This window comes from Myodes glareolus, chromosome 23 (assembly GCF_982192425.1).
Source record: "Myodes glareolus chromosome 23, mMyoGla1.1, whole genome shotgun sequence".
NCBI classification, from domain to species: domain Eukaryota; kingdom Metazoa; phylum Chordata; class Mammalia; order Rodentia; family Cricetidae; genus Myodes; species Myodes glareolus.
In genome coordinates, this window is record NC_142048.1 from 7657900 (window position 1) to 7670753 (window position 12854).

The following is a 12854-nucleotide window of genomic DNA, read 5'->3' on the forward strand; positions in this document are numbered from 1 at the left end:
GAGGTCATGCTTTCCAGTGTCTCCTAAGGACTCTGGGCCTTGGTGAGCTTCCATCCTCTCGTATAGGTGCATGGGGGCTTATCCATCTGCAACATGCTCTGTATACTCCTTGGCAGAGCTTAATAGATGAATGAAAAATGATAAACTAATCTCCCTGGATAATGTGTATTGCCTTTTGTCATTATCAGTGCCCAACTGATGAGTTTTCCAGAATCTTGGGTACATCTCTCTCCAATTTTTGCTAGGACGACTTTGGTCCTTTGTTATGCCTGGTCCCTGTTTTCATCCTTCACTCCATGCTCCTTTGTGCACTTATTTAGTTTACTTTTCATTACCTATTTTCTATTTCATGACCTTAAACATTGAGGTTATTTTCTTTGGGTGCTAGGGATCTCACTAATTCAGAAGACTCTAAGATACTGTATTTGACCCATGCTTTCTGGGAAGCTTTTTACTTAAATTATTACGTGGTCTTTAGTATTTGTGGATATTAATTTTTTGATAGCTTTAAAATCCATCTTTATTCTGCTGTACAAATTTTATAATACAGAATTGTGGTTCTGTTACATAAAATATATTTATTGCTCTTTTTAATTACTTTTCATCTGCTACCCATCTATTTTATACTGCACATGTGGAAAAGCAGAATGCTAAGTAGCTATACAATTGTAGGGGTGCCAGAGAGTTAGAATGTCTTTGTTTCAAGTGTGTTTAAAGCTTCTGACTGTGTTTTGTGGCCTATAATCCCAGAAATCAGGAGATGAAGGCAGGAGGGTAATGAATAAGTTTCAAGGTCAGCTTATTCTACTCAGTGAGTCTCAAAAAAATAGAAATAAAAATGAATATTTTCAATATGCTTTGAGAGAGCTGGACAGCAGGTCTCTTTTGGTAGTGTATTACTAAGTTGCTGTAAATGGTATCCAGGAATGAACATCCTTATGCATAGGATTGATAGTATTATGCCAGTACCTAGTGTGTGGACTAATGCTTGCATGCTGGAATCACTCAGTGTATAACTTTGGGTCAGTGAACTTAAAGCAAGAGAGAACCTCTGCTGCTCCAGGGAAGGATTTCATCTGTGAATACATTTCATAGAAGCATTTCTGCGTAGCACGATTTCTCCCCAAGAGGAAAATATTATGCAAATAAATGTTCATTAAGATAAACAGGGAGAAGCTAGAACATTACTGAGTGGGCATGAGAGGAGAAGCCAAGTCACGTGGCTCCCAGGGAAGGCATTTAGTTGTTCAACTTTGTAACTTGTTTAATAGGGTTTCTTTGAAGAGGCCCGGTCCCCACTTGGGACCGAGCATAGCTGGTAAAGAGCTCAGAAATGGCCTGGCTTTGTGATAAGAGACTGGCCAGTCATGCTGGTTCCTGTCCCACCCTAAAAAGGAATAGCAGCGTGGGCCTAAAACACTTGGAAGGACTTGGGAGCAAAGGCTCGCTGGACTACTTTGATAAACTGAACTCATTAAACAGAAAGGATTTTACGGGCATCTTGTGCTTGTCTTTGATTTCTTTCTGAACACGGAATGACTTCATACTTTCCTGCAGGAGGAACAGCTGAAATCCCATGAAAGTAAGCTGAAGCAGATCGCCACTGAGCTGGCCGAGCACCGCTCATATCCCCCAGACAAGAAGGTCAAAGCCAAGGATATCGACGAGTACAAGCTCAAAGACCACTATCTGGACTTTGAGGTACAGTGAGCCTAGACATCGCTAAGTTCTTGTTTTGTTCTCTGCCGCTGAAGCAAACACCTCCTAGCAGTCGTGGTAGTGAGCTGGCCTTGTCCTGGCTCCGACTGAGCATGTGCTGGTCTGACAGGGTCCCTGCAGCTCCTCACCCTTGGGATTTTACGGAGCACCAAATAAATATCAAAGTGCACGACAAACACATCTCCTCCTATTGGAATAGTGTGTCCCTGAGCTAAGGTTCGAAAAGAACAGCAGCAGAGGAAACATGCCGGGAGGACAGCTGCTTTCCGTGACCCTGAGTTTCTTCCAACAGCCTTGCAGTGGAGGAAGTGAGCTGCAGGGTGATGGGAAGCATCTGCTCGTCCCGCACACCCTTGCTGCAGTGACATCAGTACCCTTCTCTCCACCCCTCCCCGCCCTGCTTTCCAGAAGGGGACTGATGCCCTGTGTCTTGGCTCATTCACGTTCATCTGGTGTTGCCCGGTGTGATGATGAGAAAGGCAGCAGATTCCAAACCACGCTGACCGCATCCTCCCCGGTGTGCGCTTTGTCGGTGGTTCCTCTCCAGTCAGACCCAGTCCCCTCCAGCTCTCCCTCTTGGCCACCACCTCCAGATTTTTAAAGTATCATTTTCTAAAATCAAGACAGAAAGAAAAGAGAAAGAAGAGCTGTGTGTGCTGTGAGGGTTTTGTTCCGCACGTGTCCTCCTGTCGGGTCTGCTGTTCTCTTCACACCCCCAGTCCCTCCGTGCCCCTCATTCTTCCTTGTTCCCATGTGACGTGCCATTTCCTCCTCGATATTGAAATGGGGGGGGGGGCATCTGAGCACTCGGAGCCTGATCCCGTCTTTGCAGTGCTCCACCCTGTATCCTCCTCGTAGTAGCCACTGTCTGGTGCCTCCCCCTGCCTGTCCTGGCTTCTTTATCTCTCATGTGAACTAGCAGTTGTCTCCAGCTGTCTTTCCTACCTTCAATCCATCCAAGTGCTTCGCTTTTTTGGTTCTGAGGATCAACCTGATTGATAGTGTCGCCTGTCTCACAACTGTCCCAGCTCTTACACCCAAACTCCGCTCCGTACACATGAATCTGGGAGGATTTGCCCTTTTCTCCTATCTGGACCATTACTCTGTCCACATGCAGTAGTAACATTTCTGCCCCTCCTTTTCCCGATCATAGATGCACTCCTTCTGAATCCAGCTACTTCTGCCTCCAATGTCCTTCATGTAGTTTTCATTTTTCTACTTACTTTCCTTCAAAGTAAGGCACAAATCTTTCCTATAGAAATCCCTCTCTAGTCTACCATAAAAAGTCAATCTGTGCTGGAACTCAGCCTCAGTTGGCTCTGTATTGAACTTCCATTAGTCTGTCTCTGTGTCTGAAGCAGATTCCGCAGGCCCCCGATGCAGCACGGCGAGGCCCTGTACTTGCTTGTTGGAGCTGCCGCCTGAGTTGTGGCATTATAGTTAAGATAGACAGCAGGGCCACACACTACTCTTCGCCGTGGTAAAGGAGGCCTTGCTCCAGACAGAAGAATCTTCTAGTGCAGCTTGAAAGTTTGTTAACAAAAACTTCTGAAGCCTGCGCAGCAAAAGACCTAAAAAATCAATGAAAAGAAAAAGTGAGTAACCCAGCTTTGGCCAGGCTTGTTCATCCTTGGGAAATGTGAGTTCTCAAAAAGCCATCATTATTCTTCACACTTCTGGAGTAACTCGAAACTATGGACTCGGTTTTGTTTCACACTTTCTAATTAAATTCCCCGACACCTCTCTCCCCTGCTTCCAGCACTCAGCACCTTCCTTTGAGCCCTTGACTCTGAGAGGAGAGCCTCTCCCCAGGAGGTGGTGCCCTTGCAAGGCCACGGGAAGGTAGCCAGTGCTAGCACAAAAGAGACCAATGTGTGGATCTTCTGTGGGGCCCTGTTTCTGAAACTGGAGCCCAGCAAGAAGCAGCTGTTTTATTTCCTGACCGCTGAAATTAGACCAGCTTTAGGGAAGTTGGGAGTTGTCCTCATTGCCTCCTCAAGGAACTTGAAGATTGTATTCCAGGACTTCACTGTAGCGGGCAGGCCTGCTTTTCATCCTGCCCAGCTCCCGCACGGCTAGCTTAGCCCCAAAAATACTAACACATAAGTTGTATTCATTTAAATACTGCCTGGCCCATTATCTCTAGAGAGTTAGTTACTGACTAACTCTCATATCTTGATATTAACCCATTTCAAATAATCTGTGTAGCACCACGAGGTGGTGGCTTACCGGAAAAGATTCAGCATGTCTGACCTGGTGACTGGCTCCATGGTGTCTGCCTCACTTCCCTTCTTCCCAGCATTGTGTTCTGTTTACTCCGCCTACCTTATTTTCTGTCCTATCAAAGGGCCAAGGCAGTCTCTTTATTAACCAATGAGAATAACACATAGAAGGCCCACCTACATCACTTCACTCATTAAAGTCAGACTCAGGCTGAGGTGCCAAGTGTGTCGAACTGTCGGTCAAGCTGCAGTAACAGAGGCCGCTGCCCAGCATCTTCTGCTCTGAGCAGCGTTCTTCAGATGGCTCTTTTCTTTCCTCAGAAAAATGTAGGGAACTTTCCTGAATAGAATGCAGGCCAGTTTGTGTATTTTGCTTACAGCTCTACCCCAGAACCTAGAATATTTACCAGGTTCTTGTTACTCAGCTGCGTGACCAAGAAGAACTTTGCCATAGTGTATAAAGAGAACATCAGAGAAGTGAGTGCGTTCAGAAGGCCTTGCCTTAATCCTTTGCAGAGGGACAGATGGTCTGAGACAGCACATCCCCTAGCAGGTGAGAAGAAGCATCCTGTCTGCAGGTCCCACAGCCCTCCTGGTCAGGGACAGGAGGAAGGTGCCCGCCCAGCTACATTCTCACTCGGAATGAATCGCAGGATCAGCTCCCCCCGGCTCTTGAGAACTGAGTCTCACTTGCTCCGTGCAGGTCATTATTTCGCAGCCTCCTCTGGTGTCAGCACTGCCTGTCATTGTCACAAGCCTCAGGAAGAAAGCTCTTTTGTTTTGGCAGGATATTAAATTGCTGGTGACACCACCAGGAGAGTTCCTGTGTTTATGCATTTCAGTTATGTCCCAGGTTGCTTTGAGGACAAATAATTCTTTATGGCAAGTCAAATTCATAGCTCTCTGTATAGCTAAGAATATCTGAAAGCTCTCAGTCTCAGTAAATAATTAGAAATTCCAGTAAATGTGTAGGTTTAGGACTTAAAGAAATCTAAGGAAAACAAAGAAATTATAGGGAAAGGCTCATTTTTACCTAAAGCAGAAAATTTCACTGAGAATGGACTGTAATTAACTAAATCTGTACTTTTTTCTCTAATATTTGGTGGAGAATGAACAGTTTTGTTCTTGACTCAATTAGTACCTGAAGCCATGGCCTTTTTCTTGGAAGAATTTCCATGGAAAGCTTGCTTTGGGAAAGAATATGCTCTGAAACAAGGTTATTGATCATAACAAGGAAACTAAGGTGTTTCCCAGTTGTGGGAAGTAATTATCTACAATAGCCACACATCTTCACACAATAGCTTATTCCCACTTTATTTAGTTCGCATTTTATTATAAAGTGTTTTCATTGATGTCAAAGCTCTGGGTACTTTAGAAAATACATAAAGCATTAGCGGGAAGACAGATGGTTTGTAGATGACATAAGCACTCATAGAGGTTCAGCCCGTCAAGGCACAGCGGACTGAGCTGTGCTGGGAAGCATTTCTGCTGGGAGAAGCAGCATCGTCAAATCCCCTTGATGGCCTTGTCCTTAGCACAATGCCAGCAGTCCAGGCAGGGGCGTTCTCTTGCCCAGTGCCTTACTTTTGTCACAAAGAAAGTAAACTCCATGTGGAGTTTCTCAACCCCACCCATATCTAATTTAGATGAAACGTGTGTTGATAAGCTGAGGGATATGGTAGGTTAGATGTATCGAATACACATTTAACTTACTTTAAATTTATGGTGCACTTGTCAGAACATAGCCTGTGTATGTAGCGTGCAAAGTGGGATAGAGAGACTATATTTTGCAGTGTGAAAAGAATGTGAATTTTAGACGCTAAGGCTAGAAATGAGATGCTGTCACTAGAAAGTCCCTTGATCCACACATTATTAATAAAAAGAGCTCATTGGCTCATGAGAGCTCCCCATTACAGGTGGGTTGCTATCACTGTCCTCAGCTAGGTTAGTTCCGTAAGAAGGGCTTTGTTAGAAAACTAAGCCTGTCCCCAAATGGATGGATCTAGAAAACATCATATTGAGTGAGGTAACCCAGACCCAGAAAGACAAATATAATATGTATTCACTCATAAGTGGCTTTTAGACATAAAGCAAAGAAAAATCAGCCTACAATTCACAACCCCAGAGAACCTAGACAACAATGAGGACTCTAAGAGAGACGTATGTGGATCTAATCTACATAGGAAGTAGAAAAAGACAAGATCTCCTGAGTAAATTGGGTGCATGGGTATCATGGGAGAGGGTAGAAGGGGAGGGAGGAGGAAGGGAAGGAAGCAGACAAAATATATAGCTTAATAAAAGCAATTTTTAAAAAAAGAAAATGAAGCCCGTCCCTCACTTGTTCGGTTTTGCTTTCTCTTGTTCTCCTCCTTCTGCCATCAGGATAGCAGCAGCCAAAGGCCCCTGCCAAGCGCTAAGGCAAATGCTCTTAGACGTCTCGGCCTCCAGAGCACTGAGTCAAACATTTCTGTCTGTTACAACATTCTCTTATAGTGACACACAACTTACTCAAACATGTTCTCCTGTGCTTCGAAGTAGAATTCTTCCAGATGTATGAGTCCTCTCATTCTTATTTATCAGGAAAGAGTGTCAGGTTCCCTCATAACTGAAGCCAGGCAGTTAGAAACTCTGCTGACTTAGTAGGCTGTAGTTCAGCTGAGTCCCCATTCCCGAGTTGTGACCCAGAGTAGCATATGCTCATGACTTAGCGCAGGGAGGACCCACACAGGCCGCATGCCCGCTGAAGGGAATTTTAGAAACAATAAATGTCTACTATAACAAAACATGACAATATTTCAGGAGGGAATATTTTAAATCTGAAAAATCTGGGGCAATCTTATAGATGCATTCTATTCTGAATTTTTGTTCTTCATGTCAATCAAAATGACTTTATTCCTTCTCAAGCTGGTATATTTAAGAAGGATACATTGCCTATAGTCATTAGGGAAACCCAAAATAACCAATGTCTAAAGACCACATAGTATTACCTAGAATTTTCTAAGCTACCACTGAACTGTGGGCATTTTGTTTCATAGTTGTTAGTGGGTTGTTTGATATATTTCCTTTTGATCCAATTCTGTTTACTTCCTTAGATTGCTCATTTTTCATTTCCCGTCACCATATTAATCTTTTTCACTTTGGGAGCTCTGTAACTATCTCCCCATTCCTAAGGGCAGTGGAAGGACGATCTCAGCACCCTGCTGGGTGCCACAAAGCAGCCCACCTTCTGAAATACGTTCTTTAGATACTAAGTTCTTGTTCATGGAAGCACAAAGACAGGAGTTCTTTCCCTCTATCTCCCCAGTGATAACTAAGGATGAGAACCATTAACTTACTTAAAGACAGTGGGTGCCCTAGTCTCTCGTAACTGGCTCTAGCCTGGAACCGATCGCCAGCCTCAGAGCCATAGAGCCATATGTTTGGATCTGAAGAACAAAATAGTACAAGTTAATGGATTTCCTGGAAATTTAATTTTTCTCTTTTTAATGGATTTACGTCTGAAATGATGTCCAAGGACAGAGAGCAAAGGTCGGCAGCTGTCTAGATGCTCATTTCAGGTAGGAGTAGAAACAGTGTTGTCTTCTGGAATCTCATATTACACAATGGAAGCGGACTAAGAAGCCCTGCAGCTTAACCTTTAAATGATTACAGTTGCCTGTAAGGGGAAGAAAAGCCTAGCAGCATATTCTTTGAGCTTCATCTAAGGAGCTGGTTCCTTGCCTTGAGAAGGTATACCAAGCGTCTAGTCATTTACTTGAAATGACTCAAACCTGAAGTCCTTCCTGTATCAGCTGTGTATAGTGCCTTCAGTGTCCTCTTTGATGACAGTCGTATTCTGTTTGCTTAACATGATATTCGAAGAAAAAGGGTAATGTTCTCAGAGACTGAAAGGGAGGGAGGTAATTAGCACAATCTGGTGCTAATCTACCTACAGTTACGAATCCCCTGGAGGATGATGTGAGCCAGAGAGTCAAGACCAGTATAGGCAGTGTAACAAAACCCTTTCTCACAAAACAAAATTGCTATACTGATCAAAATGGTGTTGTTCTGGGCTAGGGGATATAACTCAGTGGACGAGTGCTTACCTGGTGTGCACATGAATACAAACAAACACATAAACGTAATGTGATACTGATGTGCGCATGGAAAACCACTTGTGTGGACTGGGTCAGCGAAACAAAAAAGATGCCAGAAATGAATTCCCGAATGTAAGTGTGATGGCTAGTCTTGTTTGTCAACGTGGCTGCATCTGCAGAAATGAACTAAAACCTGAGCAGCAACTGCGCATGCCTGTGAGGGATCATTTTCTTAATTAAATCATTTGAAGTAGGAAGATCTGCTTTTAATCCAGATCTTTTGAGGTGGGAAATCCACCTTGAACCTGGCCCACACCTGTATAAAGGACATGGGGGAGGAAGCTTTAGCTCTCCGACTGCTCTCTCACGCTCCCTGGCAAGTCCATTCCTTCGCTGCTATCAGAGCCTGTGTCTTCAGGGTTCTGGCATATGCTGGAGACCAGCCTCAGGGACTGAACAACTACTGGATTCTTGGATTGTCCTTTGGTAGGCAGCCATTGTTGGACTAGCAGGACCACAACCTGTTAGTCATTCTAATAAATCCTCTTTAAATTCATATGTGCATATGTCTATATATACACACATGTATGTATGTGTGTATGTGTGTATATATTCTCTTCCTCTAGAGAACCCTAATATAATAATATTAAATAATCTTCAACAAAGTTGCCAGGAATACATAGTAGGAAAAGGATCGTCTCTTCAATAAATGCTGCTTTGAAAACTAGAGATCCAGGAACATGAAAACTGAAATCAAACTCCTAGTCTATATTATATGCAAAAATAATAATGGGATGCACCTTTAATATCAGTACTTTGGAGGTAGAGACAGACAGAGCTCTATAAACTCAATGCCAGCCTATTCTATATAATGAGTTCTAGGCCAGGAAGAGCTACTGAGTGAAACCCTGTCTCAAAACATCAAGTAAAAGTAAGATTTGGTCAGAAAGTAAAGCTCAGAGAACAAAGATAGCTAAAAACCCCAAACACCGGCCCTAACAATAGTACTTGTTTCAACGTGTCACTAAAACCACAGACAACGAAAGCAAAAACAGTAAATAGGACTGTGTCAAGCTAAAGCTTTCTGCTCATCAAAGGAGCAATCTACAGAACAAGAACAATGAAGAGAAGAGGCTGTCTGGAGAGCATGTTTACAGTAAGGGGCTGGCAGGAAAACTATACAGGGTCATCATATAACTAAATAAAACAAACAAACAAACAAAAACCAGCCTTCCAGAAAGGATCTAAGTAGGCATTGCCTGAGAGGTTCCATGCAGCTGGCCCCAGTCCATGAAGCAGAGTCCATCACTACTAACCATAGGGAAATGAAGTTTAGGGTGGCTGTTATGAGCAGGGCAAAAGGTAACATGTTCTATTGAAGAGACAGAAATAAACGGAGCCCTCATCCATTGAATGTAAATTGGTATCACGGCTATAGGAAGTTATAACTAGAATCACTACTTGATCTGAATATGTGTCAGGAGGAGGAGTTACTGTCTCTGAGACACACCTGCATTCCTGTTCGATTTCAGCATCGCTTATAGTTGCAAAGATACAGAAACAGCCTGTGTCTATCAGCTGACAGGTGAAAAGGATATTGTCTTGCAACCGTGTATGAGTAAAATAATCTTATCTTTGTTGAGAGGTAGAGACCCAAAGACCACTCACAATAAAATTCTGAATCAGAGTCTATTAACGCAGTGACTGCCTAGAAACAAGAACTTTTCACAGAGCAACCTCAAATGCATTTACAGGGAACACAGAAAAACTGGTTGGCAGTTGCAGGGAGAAGTAAAGCAAGCTGGAAGTTTAAAAGAAACCAAAAGCATGCATTAGCTCGGGCCTTTCAACTCCAAGTTTCTTTTGTTTTTTTGAGACAGGGTTTCTCTGTAGCTTTTGGAGTCTGTCCTAGAACTTGCTCTGTAGACCAGGCTGGCCTCGAACTCACAGAGATCTGCTTCCAGAATGCTAGAATTAAAGGCATGTACCACCATCTCTCAGCCTCAACCCCATGTTTCTAGAACAAGGTTGGGTACTTTCCCATAGGACTTTCCATTGGACTGTGGGTAGGGGTGGGGGGTGGAATAGAAAAAGTGGGTCACTTTTAAGTTAAGTCAAAGATATCTCCAACTAAGACAAGCTCAGAGAACCTTTGCCCTGTTTTGTCCTGTTATTGTCCCTTATAGAAGGGAGAAAAGTCTGCCATCTGTAACATGGTTGGACCTGGAAGGCATGCGTTCAGTGAAATATGCCACACCTGATTATCAGGGTCCTCTAGAGCAGTGGTTCTCAGTCTTCCTAATGCTGCAACCCTTGAATACAGTTCCTCCTGTTGTGGTGACCCCAACCATAGAATTATTTCCCTTGCTACTTTGTAACTGTAATGCTGCAACTGTTTTGAATTGTAATGATTGTTTGACAACCCCCGAAGGGGTCATGACCTGCGGGATGAGAATCACTGCTCTAGAGTGATTCTCAAAACCAATAGAATGAGTATGTAGTAAGTAGGAATTTATTAGATTGGCTTACGTGGTGAGGGTCCAACAATTACTATAAGCCAGAGAGACTGAGAACCCAGTAACTTCTCTGTCAACGAGACTGACAGCCACAGAAGCCCCAGTCTGGTGCTGCAGACCTGCGGAATTTCTTCAGAACTACTTGTTTGTCAGTGTTTGAAGTCAGTGTTTGAAGACTAAGGCTGGGGTTTGAGGGAAACAGGAGTAGCAGCAGCAAGGGAATAGATACATTCCCCAGCAGGAGGCAAGGGCAAGCGGTCACGTCACAGCAGCCTGCCCTCCAGCCTCCTATGGCTTGATACTGTCCCTGTTCACGGTAATCCCTCCAGAAAATGCCTTTTACAGACTTACACAGAGTCTGATTTGATCCCAGTGCCAGTCAAGTTGGTGAGAGCCACCAGCGCACAGAGAGCATACAGTTACAAATACTGCATGATGTGCTTATGTGTCTTCGTTTCTGAGGCTAATAAGAAAAGAGATTTATTTCGGCACATGGCTGTAGTTTACAGTAGAGTTACTGTATCTGGACCTGCTTTTCTGGCAGATTGCCAAGTCTAGTTAACTCAGTGACTAGTTAACTAGTTAGTTTTGGAGACTCTGTCTCCAAAAATCAGATTGAGAATACTGAGGGAAAAACCCAACTCAGCCTCTGGCTTATACACATACACAACCACATTCACATGCCCACTGCATTAACATGTACATACACACACATGCATGCATGCACACACACACACACACACACACACACACACACACACACACTGAAAAGTATATGTTTTTGAGAATACACTATATAACTATTTAACTTCAACTAATTCTTAGGGCTCAGAAGCAAAATCAAAATACAAATGAAAAGATAATTTTTTAAAAAGCTAAAATTTTGTCTTAAGTAGATAAAGGGAAAATTTACAAAGATAGTAGTCTTTCTCTAGCTCAGATACTTTATAACTTGGGCAAGTAGAAACTTAATTTTATATACCTGTAGTTCAAGAGACAACTTATTTCACTTTACTGAAAAGCAAGCTCTTGAACTCCAGTAATCCAATCGTTCAAAACAAGCCTACACTGCAGAGTGAGTTCAAGAGGCAACTTAGTGAAACCTTGTCTTAAAATAAAAGGTAAAAAGAGGGCTGGAAATGTCGCTCACTAGTAAAGTACCTGCCTAGCAAGCCTGAGACCCGAGAAACTGTCATTTTCAGGAAGTGAATTACAGGTTTGGGCCTGGTTGGGCTTTAATATATTCTAGGTGTAAGATAATTGTTTGTGTGCAATGCAATTCTTTGAGATAGATGGGACAAAAGCATGGTCCCAATGTCCTGTGGCTGTAAAATGTTAGAGGTGAGTCAGGCTGATTTGACTTTCTAATTTCCTCCACAGACTAGACTCCATAGGAATATGATGGCCAGGCAGGGAGAGAAAGGTGACAGGTGGCACTCACAAAACACTCTGTGTCAGCACGGTCCCCTTTGTCTGTGTTAGCACAAGCTTTTGACTTCTCTTCATATCATTATATAAAAGGTTTTCATTTTTTAAATTATTTTAGAAACTACAGTCACTAAGTTCATTTAGACAACATGAAAGCAGAAATCAAAACTGAATCGAAAGAACCGAGTGCAGACATCTTTCAGCTTTTCCGGTGTGCAGGCTGTACACACTGATAATGCATGGCGCCTGCTATATTTAGATAGTGGCTTCCTAGTACGTGCGGATACCTGATGTGGGGGAGCAGGGTGAAAACCCCCCGCCCCAGCACAGCCTATATCTTAGGAGTCTGTTGTGCCTGTTGTTGCAAAGAGAGGTGAGTTAGCTAATTGATCAATAAGAAAGTAAATTGCACATCTATTCTGCCGTGACCTCCAGGAGTGCAGACTGAAAATGACCAGACTGTGTGTAAATAAGTAGCCCGTTTACAGGCTCCTTGCTCTGTTTCCTTTGATTTGCTCTGGAGTTTATCTCTTGATTGTCCAGCACAGAGCTCTAGAAGCAGCACGTGCTGTGACATGTGTATCACATACGGCTTTCTCCGCCCAAAGACGGCCTTTTCCTCCACCTCTGAGAAACGAGATGCTGGGAGGAGATGCTGAGCGTCTGGTTTCTGGAGCAGTGGCTGTGACTACAGAGGGGCAGCGAGTGGGGGCACAGACAGCATGGCTTTCTTTAAGGGGTGACTGTTGTGCTCCTCTATCAGAGAGTAGAGCTGTATGAAAGTGGGACAAGAGATGGTGAGCAGGGCTCAGGAGAAGGGGCACCATCAGATGCAGGTGAGTTTATGTGTGGGTGCGATGAAACTGGCTTCAAAGAATTTCAGTCGCTAAGTT

At 43.5% G+C, this 12854-nt stretch overlaps 1 protein-coding gene across 5 annotated transcripts in view; it reads left to right on the plus strand.

The window, feature by feature from the left end:
- Psd3 (pleckstrin and Sec7 domain containing 3) overlaps positions 1–12854 on the plus strand; it is a 536277-nt gene that overhangs the window by 508424 nt on the left and 14999 nt on the right. For all 5 annotated transcript variants that reach the window (XM_085680348.2, XM_085680349.2, XM_085680350.2 and 2 more), the window contains one exon: positions 1558–1701. In XM_085680348.2, the coding sequence (XP_085536474.2) occupies positions 1558–1701 (144 nt within the window). The remainder of the gene's footprint in view (positions 1–1557; positions 1702–12854) is intronic.